Raw genomic sequence first — 17,090 nt, 5'->3', positions numbered from 1 at the left:
TAATAGACTTGATAGCAAAATTAAGACCCATGCGATTAAAGGGACAGTGGCTGCGTGGATACAAAATTGGCTAAGGGATAGAAAGCAGAGAGTAGTGGTGAACAGTTGTTTTTCAGACTAGAGGGAGGTATAGAGTGATGTTCCCCAGGGGTCGGTATTAGGACCATTGCTTTTTTGATGTATATTAATGACCTGGATTGGGTATACAGCGCATAATTTCAAAGTTTGCAGATGATACGAAACTCAGAAATGTAGTAAACAATGAGGAGGATAGTAACAGACTTCAGGAGGACATGGACAGACTGGTGAAATGGGCAGACACGTGGCAGATGACATTTCACGCAAAGACGTGTGAAATGATACATTCTGATAGGAAGAATGAGGAGAGGCAATATGAACTAAATGGTACAATTTTAAAGGGGGTGCAGGAACAGAGAGACCTGGGGGTGTATGTACACAGATCTTTGAAGGTGGCAGGACAAGTTGAGAAGGCTGTTAAAATAGCAGATGGGATCCTTGGCTTTATAAATAGAGGAATAGAGTACAAAAGCAAGGAAGTGATGCTAAACCTTTATAAAACACTGATTAAGCCTCAGCTGGAGTATCGTGTCCAGTTCTGGGCATCGCACTTTAGGAAGGATGTCAAGGCCTTGGAGAGGGTACAGAGGAGATTTACCAGAATGGTACCAGGGATGAGGGACTTCAGTTACGTGGATAGACTGGAGAAGCTGGGGTTGTTCTCCTTGGAGCAGAGATGTTTAAGAGGAGATTTGATAGAGGCGTTCAAAATCATTGAGGGTTGTGATAGAGTAAATAAGGAGAAACATAGAAACATAGAAGATAGGAGCAGGAGTAGGCCATTTGGCCCCTCGAGCCTGCTCCGCCATTCAATGAGATCATGGCTGATCATCCAAATTCAGTACCCTGTCCCTGCCTTCTCCCCATATCCCTTGATCCCTTTAGCCTTAAGAAATATATCCAACTCCTTCTTGAATATATTTAATGAACTGGCCTCCACTGCCTTCTGTGTTAGAGAATTCCACAGGTTCACCACTCTCTGGGTGAAGAAATTCCTCCTCATCTCTGTCCTAAATGGCTTACCCCTTATCCTGAGACTGTGACCCCTGGTTCTGGACTCCCCGACCATCGGGAATATCCTTCCTGCATCTAGTCTGTCTAGTCCTGTTAGAATTTTATAAGTTTCAATGAGATCCCCTCTCATTCTTCTAAACTCCAGTGAGTATAAGCCCAATCGACACAATCTCTCCTCATACGTCATTCCTGCCATCCCAGGTATCAGTCTGGTGAATCTTCGCTGCACTCTCTCCATGGCAAGAACATCCTTCCTCAGATAAGGCGACCAAAACTGCACACAATACTCAAGGTGTGGTCTCACCAAGGCCCTGTTTCTAGTGGCAGAAGGGTCGGTGACCAGGGGACACAGATTTAAGGCAATTGGCAAAAGAACCAGAAGCGCCTTGAGGAAACCTTTTTTTTACGCAGCGAGTTGTTGTGATCTGGAACGCGCTGCCTGAAAGGACGGTGGGAGCAGATTCAATAGTAACCTTCAAAAGGGAATTGGATAAATACTTGAAGGGAAAACATTGACAGGGCTCTGGGGAGAGAGCGAGAGGGAGTGGAACTAATTGGAGAGCTCTACCAAAGAGCCGGTACAGGCACAATGGGCCGAGTGGCCTCTTTCTGTGCTGTAAGATTCTATTGCAGTAACGTTAAACCAGGCTAACAATAGTAATAGAAAATGCAAGAAGTACACACCAGGTCCATCAGCAATTGAAAAGATAAAGGACAGATTGTTGTTTCAGGTGGAGTTTCTTTGTGTTCAGACTGTTTCTGGAACAATGTCATTCTGCCAACAGGAGGAGAGTTTCTCAAAGGCAGACTGGTCCTGTGTCAACTCCTTCACTGCATCCCTGTGATAAAATGCTCCATCTAGTGGCCAAACTGAAGAGAAATTATTATAAATATTACCCATTGAGGCCAGCCGAGTCTGAACTACCTGGAAGCCTAGAGTCTCTGGCTGAAAGTCCAATGTTTTCTCACCAGGTCTAATCTGGTTCCTCCAGCATTGAAATGATATTAAGCAGTTAGATTGTCAACTTTTGCAGCTTCACTACAATGCTGGGAAACAATTCGCTAAGTTAAATAAAACCATTCCATGGCTCGCTTCAGACTGGGCTTAATTCAGACCCATGGCTGTCTGAGAAAAGTCATTCCACTTGCATGGTTGATTTGTAATCTTACAAACTAGTGGTTCATTTTCAAACCAAAACGGGGGCATGTGTTGCATTTATTTTTAAAAAATAGAAACATCGTTAAGAATGTCATTCTTAAAAAAAAAATGCGACTTCTCGTTTTATAATGTGCTGCAGTTGCTTAGGATCGCTGTCCTGTGTCCAGCATTAAAGAACTGAACCTCCCCAATGTTCCTTTTGGCCTGAGAGATGCTAATTTTGCATTTGCTTGGAGCCTTGCAGTATTTTGCAGTGGCAGGATGTGGGCTTGCACACGTGACTCTCCGCACAGTGAGAGACATCAAGCAGGTTGCCTTGGGGATACAGTGGATGGAGGCCAGACAGTTTCCCCACAGGGGAGTCAGAAGGATAGTCCTGTTGGACCACAATCATTCACCCTCCCACCATCTGGCTAGAGGGGCATTAGACTACCTTGGCAGCTGAGAAATGTCTGTGTGTGTGTGTGTGTGTCTGTGTGTGTGTGTGTGTGTGTGTGTGTGGCACAGGGATAATGGGGGAAGCCAGAGAATAATAAAAAAAAACTTTATTTTCCAAAATTAGCATTTTGTCTTCTGGTAAGCAGAGGTTACAATCATATCATATAGCTCACACGAGAAAGACTTGGTCGAATAGAAGGTTTAAACAGCCAAGTATAATACCACAAACCAGGAAATGGATGAGCCCACTTCATACATGGAATACACTGGCTCGGCTATACCACGGTTTGCACAGATGTATAGAATTCCTGTTTATTCAGCAAGGTAACAGTTAACCTGCTGGTCACAGCTTTTGTTTGCATAGTTGCGTAGAGTCCCTGCTTATCCAGCAGGAAGGGCTAAGATAACAAGCGTTTGGAAATAAAATTCTTTCAGAATGCAGTATGTGACTGCCGAAGCTGGAACTGTTTCAGCATAACCAACATCTAGAACTCAAAACTGATGAGGTAGGCATTATATTAAAAAAAAAATGAGATCTGTCGCCAATATAAAAAAAACGTCAAGGTTAATAATATTTGCTGAAATCTTATAATTAACATATGGTTAGTTCCGTAGAGCGACAATTGAAATAAAATCAGGAGTGCGGTCGATTGCTCAAGCTCGCTGTACAACAGAGTGGTAAGGTTTGGGTTTGCGCCCATGATTCACCCCGCAGCAATTTCCTGATTTGGCTTCTGCTGTTAGAGGTAGGCGCCAAGCGGAGGCCTGCGTTTTCCCAGGAAAGCAGTGGGGGTGGGGTGGGGGGGGTGAATTTGTGAGATTCATGTCCGAAATTGCTCTCTCACATACACCCACCTCCTTGTAGGCGATTACCGAAGGACAGTGCTGGGAGGCCATTCACCCCACCGCCCCAACAATGGTTCCGAGCATGGGGAGACCATAAAAGGGACTGAAATAACATTTAAAGTAGAACTGTAAAAATGGAGAATTAAAAGAAAATAATGGCAGATTTTTTAATTACTTGTGGAGAGGAACAAAAGTAAATGAGTGGGGGTACGATAAGTAGAAGTGAGAATTATCACGGCCCAGATTTCGCTGAAAACGTCGCTCGCCATTATTAATGCACAAATCGCCCAGCAACTTGTGGCGAGGAAGAGATATCCCGTGAATTGCGAATCGCCACAAGTTGCTGGCCGCCGTTACGGCATCTCGCCCTTAGCCGCTCCGTGAATTTTCATGAAGTTGCTGCATCAGCACATTAATTGCCCAATCTTTTTATTTATTCATTCACCGGATGTGGACGGTGCTGGCAAGGCCGGCATTTATTGCCCATCCCTAATTGCCCCTTGAGAAGGTGGTGGTGAGCCGCCATCTTGAACCGCTGCAGTCCGTGTGGTGAAGGTGCTACCGCAGTGCTGTTAGGGAAGCCGGTGCCTCGGTCAACCTCCCTTGCTCAAAGTGAACAATTATAAGTGTGGAGTCTCATTCCTTCAGGTTGTGAATTGTTTTAGGAGATTTTTCCATTCTGCCACTTTTCTCTCCCTTTATCCAATCTTTATTTCCCTCACTTTATTTTTCTTTCTGTAACCTGGTTTGACTCTAATTCACCCGATTTCCTGCTCAGTCCTTCCTCTGTTTATTTTTCAATCCTTCAATCTCATTGCTTAAGGAGATACACTGTCTGTCCTGTTGTTCACCAAGGACGCAGATGCCCTGTTGCCCTCGCTGCACTGTTATAAGAACATAAGAAATAGGAGCAGGAGTCGGCCATTCGGCCCTTCGAGCCTGCTCCACCATTCAGTAAGATCATGGCTGATCGTCTACCTCATCTCCACTTTCCTGCACTATCCCCATATCCCTTGATTCCCTTAATATTCAAAAATCTATCGATCTCTGTCGTGAATATACTCAACGACTGAGCATCCACAGCCCTCTGGGGTGGAGAATTCCAAAGATTCACCACCCTCTGAGTGAAGAAATTTTTCCTCATCTCAGTCCTAAATGGCCGACCCTTTATTCTGAGACTGTGACCCCTGGTTCTAGACTCCCCAGCCAGGGGAAACATCCTCCCTGCATCTACCCTGTCAAGTCCTATAAGAATTTTGTATGTTTCAATGAGATCACCTCTCATTCTTCTAAACTCTAGAGAATATAGGCCTAGTCTACTCAATCTGTCCTCATAGGACAATCCCCCCATCCCAGGAACCAGTCTGGTGAACCTTTGTTGCACTCCCTCTATGGCAAGTATATCCTTCCTTAGGTAAGGAAACCAAAACTACACAATACTCCAGGTGTGGTCTCACCAGGGCCCTATATAATTGCAGTAAGACGTCTTTCCTCTTATACTCAAATCCTCTTGTAATAAAGGCCAACATACCATTTGCTTTCCTAATTGCTTGCTGTACCTGCATGTTAACTTTCAGTGATTCGTGTACAAGGACACCCAGGTCCCTCTGAACACCAACATTTCACAATCTCTTACCATTTAAAAAATGCTCTGCTTTTCTATTTTTCCTGCCAAAGTGGATAACTTCACATTTCTCCATATTATATTCCATTTGCCATGTTCTTGCCCACTCACTTAGCCTGTCTATATCCCCTTGAAACCTCCTTGCATCCTCCTCACAACTTACATTCCCAGCCAGCTTTGTATCATCAGCAAACTTTGATATATTACATTTGGTCCCCTCATCCAAAGCATTGATATAGATTGTGAATAGCTGAGGCCCAAGCACTAATCTTTGCGGTACCCCACTAGTTACAGCCTGCCAACCCGTAAATGACCCGTTTATTCCTACTCTCTGTTTTCTGTCCATTAACCAATCAGCAATCCATGCTAGTATATTACCCCCAATCCCATGAGCCCTAATTTTTTTTTAATAACCTCTTGTGTGACACCTTATCGAATGCCTTCTGAAAATCCAAATACACCACATCCACTGGTTCCCCCTTATCTATTCTGCTAGTTACAACCTCAAAAAACTCTGATTTGTCAAACATGATTTCCCTTTCATAAATCCATGTTGACTCTGCCCAATCCTATTATTATTTTCTAAGTGCCCTGTTACCACATCCTTAATAATAGATTCTAGCATTTTACCTACTACTGGTGTCAGGCAAACTGGTCTGTAGTTCCCCGCTTTCACTCTCCCTCCTTTCTTAAATAGTGGGGTTGCATTTGCTACCTTCCAATCCACGGGAACCATTCTTGAATCTATGGAATTTTGGAAGATGACAACCAATGCATCCACTATCTCTATAGCCACCTCTTTCAAAACCTTCGGATATAGGCCATCAGGTCCAGGGGATTTATCGGCTTTCAGTCTAACTAATTTCTCCAGTACTACTTTTTTACTAATTCTAATATATTTCAGTTCCTCATTCTTGCTAGACCCTTGGTTCTTCACTATTTCTGGGAAGTTTTTTGCGTCTTCTTCCGTGAAGACAGACACAAAGGCCGGAATTTAGCCGGCGCTTTGGAGGCGGGACATCCGGCAAAATCGCAAAGATTGACAGTGGGCAGGAAACCCGTTGTCAACCCGCCTCCAATCAATCTTCCCAAGTGTCGGGTCCCCGATCTGCGCATGGACCCGACATCTAGCGGTGGGAAGAGGATTATAGCCACTTAGCTGCCTGTTAAAGGTTGTTAACAGGCTCTTTTCATTTTTCAATTTTGACACTTCTCCTTCGGGTTTCCCGACGTCCGGACACCACGCCAGGTAAGTGTGGCGTGTTGTGAGTCTGCTGTAATGTTTCTGCATTGATGGCAGCTGCAGAAGTGGTGTGAAGGATCCAATGGTGCACTGGTGAGTTTCAGAGGTAAGGAAATGTTGGGAAATTCATTTTTAATGCATTTAGACTTTTCTGTAGGTAACAAGTTTTGAATTGTATGTGTAGTCCCACCTCATTGGGAGAACCTCTCTCACCAGTAACAGATCGCTTCTGTATCCTCACCTGCAGCTGCCATCTGTTCTAGCCTAAGGAGAGAGTCACTAGAGAGCCTGGGTGCAAGAGCTCACTTTTGTACAGTGATTGGCAGTGTTTGCAGCACCTCAATGCTGTCAAACACTGAAAAATCAGCTGTTAAAAAAAAATTGTGCGTGGTCCCTTTAAGAAAATCAGCACATGATGCGTCATCAAATGACGTCATCTGACCAGCTTCGTCTTAATTGGCCGGCAAGCCCGCAGAGCGGGGCTTAACAAGGCCAATTGACGTAAAATCACGTCTGTGGGCCAGATGTAGTTGGGGGCGGGACTGGAACCCGGAAGCCACCTGATCCGCTCCCAAGCTGCATCGATCGAGAAAATCGCGGCCAAAGTATTTGTTTAATTTCTCTGCCATTTCCTTACTCCCCCATTATAATTTCTCCTGTCTCAGCCTGCAAGGGACCCACATTTACTTTTGCTAATCTTTTCCTTTTTACAGACTTTTACAGTCTGTTTTTGTGTCTCTCAGCTCACACTGCCAGCAAAAATTTTAAAACCTAAATGTGCACGAACTAGCGGCATGCTGCATTCCAGCAAAATCTGGGCCGATAAATTAAAAATATTTAACTGACAGGTTTTTACATTGTAACTTCAGAAATCGCAAGTGCACTAAACCTGACAATAACAACAAATCTCCTGATAATGTGACAGTATTTCTCATTTAGTTTTTGTATAGCTTTCTAACAGTCCACATTTACCCAACATTAAAATTTTTAAGCTTCATTTAAAACCTCACATACCAACAAATCCCCTTGGAGTCGTGCTCTTTACCACCGATGTAATGGAAGAATTCAGTGCTCTTGGTTCAGGCCTGGAGTGCATATTCAAGAAGTTGCATACCCTGAACAATGATCTTCTGTTCTTTAATTTTAACGGCCATGAAATGAAGGGCTGGGGATGCAGAATTTTCCGGTATGCACTACCAGCTTGCGCCAGAAGCAGGGAAATGGAAAAGCTCCCCTGTATTTAGAATGACTGAAGTTGACTGCAGCCTTGGTAGGCCTGCTCCCACCCATTATCTACGCATTAGTGCTTGAATTTTACAACCATAAGTACCTACAGATCATGTGTGCCTTTTTGAGACTTTCTCCCACATTCTGGAATTATAAAGTGTCAACCAATCACTTCTAGTGCACGAAAACAAATAGAGAGAAAGAGCTGTCCACACAGTACAGGAAACTTCCGATTAACTGGCCCCTAAATAACCGGAACGCCCTATCCACCGGCAAAATTCAGGAGTCGGTTCAGGTAACTTTTTTTACTTTTAGTTACTTTTTTTAATTGATTTGTTGCTGTGCAAGGGTGTGGCTGAAGCTGTTGCTAAGCTACAGAGACGCTTGCAACTTGTGCCGATTGTTTTGAAGCTGTAAACAACAGGGTTTGTTGCTTTATACGGCGCTCTGAGCTCCGTATCTTTTACTATAGCGTTCGGTTATCTGGAATTGTTGATGAACCGGCAACACGTCGGTCCCGTCCGTGCCGGATACCAGAAAGTTTCCTGTACAATGAATTACTGTTACGTAGGCAAATACGACTACAAGATTTTATGTCACTGGACTAGTAATCCAGAGGCCTGGACTAATGATCCGGAGACATGAGTTCAAATCCCACCACGGCAGCTGGGGAACTCAATTAATTAAATAAATCTGGAATAAAGAGCTAGTATCAGTAATGGTGACCATGAGACTACCGGATGGTTGTAAAAACCCATCTGGTTCACTAATGTCCTTTAGGGAAGGAAATCTGCCACCCTTAGCTGGTCTGGCCTATATATGACTCCAGACCCACAGCAATGTGGTTGATTCTTAACTGCCCTCTGAAATAACCCAGCAAGCCACTCAGCTGTATCAAACCGCTAGAAAAACATTCACGGCACACGGACTGCAGTGGCTCACCACCACCTTCTCCAGGGCAATTAGGGATGGGCAATAAATGCTGGCCTTGCCAGCGATGCCCACATCCCAGGAACGAAAAAAAAAATTCTACAAAAAACCTTGACAGGAATGACCAGCTAATTTTTTTTTTGTGGGATTGGTTGAGGGGTAACTACTGCCTAGGACACTGGGAGAACGCCTTACTTTACTTCAAATAATGTCAGGAGATTTAATCGGACTGGCAAGGGACAACAACAACAACTTGCATTTATACAGCACCTTTAAGGTAGTAAAATACCCCGAGGCGCTTCACAGAAGCCAACAAAACAAAACAAAACAAAAAAGGTTGTTTGTCAAAAATAAAAATGATAAATCATATAATTTTTTTTTAAAGTAATGGACCTGAAATTGCGGTCGGAGGCTTCCTGCGGGCGAACGCCTCCGATCCGCAAGGGAAGTACGCACCTACCCGATGCCTCCGCACCTTCGAAGACTCGCGCCCCTGGGCCTGCGCGCGTACGCCTGCGTAAAGGCTCACACGCAGTTCACGAGCGCCCCTGGGCCTGCGCGCGTACGCCTGCGTAAAGGCTCACACACATATGGTTCACGAGCGCCCCTGGGCCTGTGTGCTTACGCCTGCGTAAAGGCTCACACGCGGTTCACGAGCGTCCCTGGGCCTGCGTAAAGGCTCACACGCGCGGTTCGCGAGTGTCCCTGGGATCAGGTGGGCTGGCCCAACCAATCACAAAGGGGGATTCCATTTACATACGGAATCCCAATAAGCATAATTGGAATCACATAAAACAACACACTCTCACACAACCTAAATAAAAATAAATCACATGTTTAAAATTAATTAAAATACAATTTAATTAAACATTTAAAACAGCAATGTAATTTTTTGAAAAACAAATTTAAATATTTTTAAAGGGGTCCAAAAATAACCTAAACTAATTTTATCGGTTTTTGAATGTTTAAATGATTTTTTTAAATTTATTTTATTATTTATTTAAACCCTTACGCAGGTAAAAGAAGGCCCTACAGCTGCTCTTACCAGGCGTAAGAGTTTCGTGGGCATTCGCTGGGCCAGTAGTTGGGTAAAAATGCACCCGCGAATGTCCATTTCCTGCGCACGGGGATGATGTGTCGAGCTGAAACGTGACAGATCGAAGTTCTGGGTTTTCGCGCATGCGCAGCGCACGTGGAAACCCAGAACTCACTGGGCACTTCCGACCACGTATGCCGCGCGTACGCCGTCATAGGCCCCGTAAGATCCGGGCCAATCAGTTTCTTGTTTTGTTTCTGCACATTATCCAACCACTTTGTAACATTTCTGTGGCCTTTATGTTTACTCGTTTTGATAGAGTGAATTCTGAATGGCTAATATTTACACAATGACAGATTATGCTGTGTGCTGAAAAAAATGATGGGCTATAATACAAAGAGTTGTAATAGCTACAGTTAGCAAAGTTTATTCAGTGTACTGTTTCTGTGTTTGAACAATTTGGAATTCAGAATCTAAGTTTAATTGCAACCACGTTGACCCAAATTCACTCCAGTTCTTTGTTATAAGTATGGATTTACTACATTTTGGCACTGAGGTCCATGAGAAATTCATACCCAACTTTATTCTTGATATTTCTTAGTCCGGCTGCATTCAGATTGTCATCTCAGTACTGCTTTTGGGATGGAATTGGGTCAAAAATGGCCGACCTTACTATTTCTGTCTCAGTGAACTGACAGAGCAAATAGCTATAAAAGCTGTGCCACAAAGAAATAGCTTTCAGAGTGAAGCCAGTCGTGTGATTTATGTGTGGATGTGATGACAACATATGGTGTGTGCATCAGGCTATTGTGATATATTATTTCCACCAATTGGCACACTTTCAAGGTGAGATACCAGTGTGGATTCCCTTTAGTTCATGTCTTTTTTGCACTCTGAACGCTGACAAACCAGCCCTCGCCACATTCAGACTGCTTGTGGAGGCCTGTCTGAATGCAGCTTAAAGAGTTGTGTGTCAATAAACCTTTCAGTTCCTCGCTGGCACTTGTGAACATGAGTTCAACTGCCCACTCAGAAAAGCAGAAGAAAGAGTTTTTAAATTGGTAACTATTTTTAGAACAGTTGAATCTATTTACCTGATATATTTTCAATATGTTGATAATTGCTGTGGGAGTGTGGGCATTCCCCCACTGGAGCCAGAACACACATTCTGTGTATTTACTGCCTCTTGGCCAATGTAGCGAGAGCGACGCAGTATAGATGCTTCAGTCTTCACTTGCCAGAGAGGGGGTTTGGCACATTTGAGTCGAAGAGAATTAGGAAAAGTTAAAAGGCAGAAATATTTATTGAAAGCAGTTTCCTTCACACAGGAAGCAGCCAGGACATGGCAGCAAAATGAAGGTCGCACTGATGGCCAATCGTAAATATTAAAGAGAAATTTATTTCACATGAACACCATTTCTTATTTCCCACAAATAAAATTTCTGTTTTATAAAAGTCAGATGAATGAACGCTTGTGCCTAAGAACATTTTCCAACAAAAAATGCCAAAGTCTACACTGTCCCTCATTTAATGTCATCAAAAAGATGCCAGCTCTTCCTGTTTGAAATAGATTATCCTTGTTTTGCTTAGTCAGTCCTTCCAACCTGTCCAAAAATGAATGTATTCCTATTTTAAAATATTTGATGAAGTTTAATTTTATTTTGTGGCGTGGGGAGGTTCATATACATGTGACTACAGGAAACTCTTTGGTATCCGGCACTGACGGGACCGGCGTGTTGCCGGTTGATTAAAAATTCCAGATGATGGAGAGGGTTGTCTACCGAGGCTATTTTTAACAAACAAAAATAAAAAAATCAAGAAATGTGCAGTATACAGTAATTGGGCACTCACCTACAGAATGTTGTGTTAAATGGATGGTGGAAGATGCTTGATTAAGTACAGTACTGCCAGTTGAGGGTAATCCATAACTCTTTAATTACTTAACAGTAAAACAAAACTTATACAGTAAACGACTGTATACAACGCGGGAGAGTCAGACTCCTGTTATTGAGGTGTTCGGACTTCCGACAGTGTCAAGAAGCCAAGTAGTGGCAGTTTGGAGAACTACCCCCACTGACTAACTCGGCCACCGCGGAAGACTCGGACTCGGACTCGGCAACATTGCCGGTTATTGAGGTGTTGTTTTCGGAGTGAGAATTTTGCCGGTTAATAGAGAATTCCGGATATTTAGGTGCCGTTTAAACGAGAGTTTCCTGTACATGATTGTCAGGTCTTGAATATTTGGTGCACGGTATTTTCTCAGTACAGTTACTCCCCACCCAGCCCACATGACTCCAATTGCTGTTTTTAGGAGGGCACATGATGTCTGCTTCAGTTGAGTAATCTGTATGGTAATTCTTAACTGTTAGCCATTGACTTTGGGAATGCAAGGTGCAGGGTAGATGAAGCAATGACCCTGCAAGATTGGCTGTCCAGAGCATGAAAGACATGGGATATCCCCAGGTCTGTAACTGGGCAATTTGCCACAGCTTCAGGGATTTATTCATTTTCTTCTCTACTTAAGACTTGAGCACAAAAATCTAGGCCAACACTCCCAGTGCAGTACTGAGGGAAAGCTTAATTCTTTCAAAGCTTCCTTTGTCAACAATGATTTGAAAATAGATATTTTCAAAATAATTTGTATGTAATGTACCTCATGGGGGGAAAAAAAAGCAGTGCCCTATTTTCAGACATGGCACCGAAATGTTCTGGTACTCCTACAGTTCTCAAAAGATCAGTCTGACAAACCTGCACAAACATGAACTGCACACAAAAAACATTCCTTTTCAGAAATACGTAATCAAAATTTATTTAGAAGAAAGAAAGACTTAACATTTCTATAGCGCCTTTCACGACCTCAGGATGTCCCAAAGCGCTTTACAGCCAATGAAGTACTTCTTGAAGTGTAGTCACTGTTGTAATGTAGGAAACACAGCAGCCAATTTGTGCACAGCAAGCTTCCACACACAGCAATGTGATAATGACCAGATAATCTGTTTTGTGTTATGTTGATTGAGGGATAAATATTGGCCAGGACACCGGGGATAACTCCCCTGCTCTTCTTCAAGATACAGGAAACTTTTTTATCCGGGACCGGCGCGGTGCCGGTTTATCAAAAAGTCCGGATTACAGAGAGGTATCGTAAAAGGTACGAGAGCCCCGTACACGGCCACAGATCCAGGCGTCCCTGTTGCACGGCAACAGGTGCAGGAACCCCGGTTACACGGCCACAGATCCAGGAACGGCCACTAATATAAAGTAAAACTTACCTGAACCTACTCCTGAATTTTGCTGGTAAATCGAGAGTTTCCTGTAGTGCCATGGGATCTTTTACGTCCACCTGAGAGAGCAGATGGGGCCTCGGTTTAACGTCTTATCCAAAAGACAGCACCTCCCGATAGTGCAGCACTCCCTCAGCACTGCACTGGGAGTGTCAGCTTAGATTTTTGTACTGGTCTCTGGAGTGGGACTTGAACCCACAACCTTCTGACCCAGAGGCGAGAGTGCTGCTCACTGAGCCACTGGCTGTCACAAGTGCAAATAGCCACGTACAACCACAAGTGATTTTTCTCATTCCTACTTATAATATCTCCTTCATAATTGAATTCACATTTCTTTTTCTCCATTTGATTTTCAGGGACACCCCGGACCTCCAGGAGAACTGGGCCCCCCAGGACCAATTGGACCACCAGTACGTGCCTCAGCAATTTATTGGATTGCATTATTGGATTTGCCATTGTTAGGAAACCTGGCCAAAAGCTTTATTGTACTGTACAAAGATACAGATGAACCATCTTCCCTCAAACTGTCTTTCACTGCTTCTATTTATTCTTTTCATAATGTCAAGGTTTAAGAATGTGCTATTCAGAAAGGCTATTGGTTACCAAAGTGCAGGGATGTTTGGTGTAATCATATATCCAACCCTACATTCGAAATGTGCCCACTGTTGGCAAAGGTTTTGTGGACCTGCAAAAATTGTAGTTTCTGCCATTTTTCTGTAAATAGCTATATGTGGAATTTTTCATTTAAAAAAAATCTTCTGGTAAATGGCAGGAAATCACATTTTGTGGATCCACAAAAAGAAACTTCCTGAATAGGAGTCACTGAATTATATTTTTGGGAAACTTTGGCTCAGATGTGTTTTTTGGGGGGACTGAGAAAATTGAGGGTCAGATTGATGACAATTGATTTAAGGCATTAATCAAGGTTCAGATTAAGGCTGAATGAGAGGCCTCATTCCTTACTTATTTGCGCACTGCATAATGACTAGACAAATAATTAGACTTTGCCAGCAACACAACACAACTCATTTACAAAAGTTTTCTTTGATGGAGAGAAAAAAAGGCTTTTATCCCTTGAATTAGCACAGAAGGAATTTGAAGTCAAGGACTGTTAGAAACATAGAAGATAGGAGCAGGAGTAGGCCATTCAGCCCCTCGAGCCTGCTCCGCCATTCAATGAGATCATGGCTGATCATCCAAACTCAGTACCCTGTCCCTGCTTTCTCCCCATATCCCTTGATCCCTTTAGCCTTAAGAAATATATCCAACTCCTTCTTGAATATATTTAATGAATTGGCCTCCACTGCCTTCTGTGGTAGAGAATTCCACAGGTTCACCACTCTCTGGGTGAAGAAATTCCTCCTCATCTTTGTCCTAAATGGCTTACTCCATTTAGACGATTTGCATATTAAAAAAAAAATCCAGTTTACTATAGACACTTTTTAGTAATTCTATTTTACGATGACATTAGACATTGCCTCTAAAAGCAAAGAGCCAACAGCAAATTCAAAGCAGAAGATCTCTGACACTGATGCCCCAGATATAGGGCTTCTGGATCTCCTGCAGCCTACCAGTTGGCTGTCCAACTGCCAACCAGTGCTTTTATGCCAACCAGAGCAGCAATTAATAAGACACATCCACAGCCCACAAAGAGAAGTTCTCAATGCACAGCAGGCACCAGCAACATGTACATCCCCACCACTGCACAATTGAGAAACCTGATTGTATTTTTGCTGCATCTTGCGGCGCACCGTTCTTTCATTGTGTGTCAAATGAAGCTTCGGTTGTTCTAAAGACAAGACAAAGTGGCTGACTCCTGACAGATCTCCTGCGGGTGCTTGGAAGTGGTGGCCTTCACTGCCACTGGTCGTGCATTGCAGGTGACTGACTGTCTCTGCAGGCCTTTGTGGGCCAGGTGGCACACTAGAGTCACAGCCGCTCGTCTGAGGCTCCCGTATGTTGTTCTCTCCCTACACCTCCCTGCCTTGCTACCTCTCTCCTCCTTTTACGATGCTCCTTAAAACCTACCTCTTTGACCAAGCTTTTGGTCATCTGTCCTAATATCTCCTTTACGTGGCTCGGTCTCAGATTTTGTTTGATGACACTCCTGTGCAGCGCCTCGGGACGTTTCACTATGTTAAAGGCACTATATAAATGCAAGTTGTTGTTTCTGTTCCCCCCTGCACAAAAGAGGCTGACTGCTTTGTGCTAGACCCACTGCCTGGGGTAGTACCTACCGCAAGACATACACATCCCTTTACCATCCCCGGCCTCCCTCCTCCTCCTCCTCCTGCTCCACCACAATATGATCGCTACACCTATGCTCGCTTTAATTCTTTAAAAAAAAGCAACTCCTGCTTTCCTTTTACTCTCGGCACTTCAAACTTTTCCCCTTCACTATACTCACTAAAGCTTCACAATATCTTAGCAAGGAAAATGTTCTTTTCTCTCTCATTTCACAAGTGATCATCAATCCATTTTTGGAGGGTGAGAAATCCTCAGAGAATCACCAAACACAAATAGTTCATCAGACTTTTACCAGCTTTCCATCCTTTTTTGTTCATTTCTACTGCTTTCTCTGCAATTATTGGACGGAGAGAAATATAACCATGTGAGATTAGACAGGATGAATGGCGCTGGGACCACAGGAATCCTGTATGTACAGTGATCTAATTAAACTGTGTGTCTGGCAATTTTATGAGATATTAGGTTTAACCATCCTAAAGCTCTTTGCTACATTAGGCATAATGCCATCTCCCAAGCATCGCACACAAGACATGAAAGAATGACCTCTGTGTGTCCATCTCACTCACTCTCTCTCTGTCCATCCCGCTCTCTCTGTCCATCCCAGTCTCTCTCTCTGTCCATCCCAGTCTCTCCCTCACTATATCTCTGTCCATCCCAGTCTCTCTCTCTCTCTGTCCATTCCAGTCTCTCTATCTTTCTATCCATCCCAGTCTCTCTCTTTCTCTCTGTCCATCCCAGTCTTTCTCTGTCCATCCCTCTCGCTCTCTCTCCCTCTCTGTGTGTCCGTGTCTGTTTGTTTGTGTGTGTGTGTGTGTGTGTGTCATCACAGTGCTGGACCAAAATTCCCAGAATGAATTCTGAATCTATGATTTCAGTGCATTTACACATGGATTCAGGTTCATTAGGAAAGCCCGCCAGTAAAACAAGCCTTATCTTCAAATTAACCATGATAAAGGATTATAACGTTCAAGTGGAACCTTTGTACTTCCGATAGAAATTATTTTTTTAACATTCATAGCTCAGGTTGCTGTGTGTTGCATCGGGGTTGAAGAAATTAGATAGTATGTATGTATCAAATGCACATGAATGGTGTTATATATAAATGTATATGTGTATGTATTTATGTGTGCCTGTGTGTGTAAGTATATACATATATATATATATTATATATACATTTGTGTGTGTACATATATATATTAATTATATATATGTGTGTGTATTTATGTATATGCAGGGATGATGGCAACATGCTTATCCTTTGAGCAGGCTGTTAGTACCTCCTACTGGCTGATCAAGGCTTATTCCACCAAGTATCACTGTGTATAAATGCCTCTCGAGACTCCTTTATGTTGGTTCTTTGGAGACCGAAGCTGGTTCATTTATGGATGTTAGTGTTATACAAGTTTTCCCAAGGCATTACAGCACAGCACCAGTGCCACTGTCTCAGTGCACAGAGGGTATTTATTTTCGTTTGAACCATGTCCTTCAGTCGCTCAAGGAGGGAGTTTTTATGTAATTAAATCGTGCACCTACTGTTAAAGAAAACATTTCCTCTTCATTTTGTAGTGAAGGAATGTGAAATATTACAGGAGAGCACCTCCCCAATAACCACGTCGTTACCGCTCTTTGATCTTTAATGAGCTGGAACAGTTCTCCATGACAGAATAAATAATCAGCTCCTGATATGGATTTTCCATTCCCTTTCTAATCAGATATTTAAACTCTGTGGTGCAGTTTATGTATAAGCACCTTTAATAATGGAAAACTTAACTTAATCAAAGATGACTTTTAGTTCACATGTGCTTCAGGTTTCATGGCTGAGCCAGTAAACCAGAATGCTAGCGCCCTTCATTAGAAAATGTGCTGTGTTTTCTTTGTACACAGACATGGCTGAATGAATAGGTGTACAGGATACTTGCTCATCAGTTTCCCAAATGTAACTAGCATAATGGTTTGTCTAAATAAAG

The 17,090-nt window shown here is 43.1% G+C and overlaps 1 protein-coding gene across 1 annotated transcript in view; it reads left to right on the top strand.

Annotated features, from left to right (window-relative positions):
* Positions 1–17,090, top strand: part of LOC147101631 (uncharacterized) — a 688,387-nt gene that overhangs the window by 445,387 nt on the left and 225,910 nt on the right. Inside the window, 1 exon segment of the mRNA XM_085965351.1 lies at positions 13,233–13,286. Coding sequence (XP_085821477.1) covers positions 13,233–13,286 — 54 coding nt within the window.

Source organism: Somniosus microcephalus, chromosome 23 (genome assembly GCF_052327205.1).
Source record: "Somniosus microcephalus isolate GS21.2 chromosome 23, FLI_Smic_1.0, whole genome shotgun sequence".
In the NCBI taxonomy this organism is placed as follows: Eukaryota; Metazoa; Chordata; class Chondrichthyes; order Squaliformes; family Somniosidae; genus Somniosus; species Somniosus microcephalus.
The sequence above is the reverse complement of the archived record's forward strand: the minus strand, read 5'-3'. Positions and strand labels throughout refer to the sequence as shown.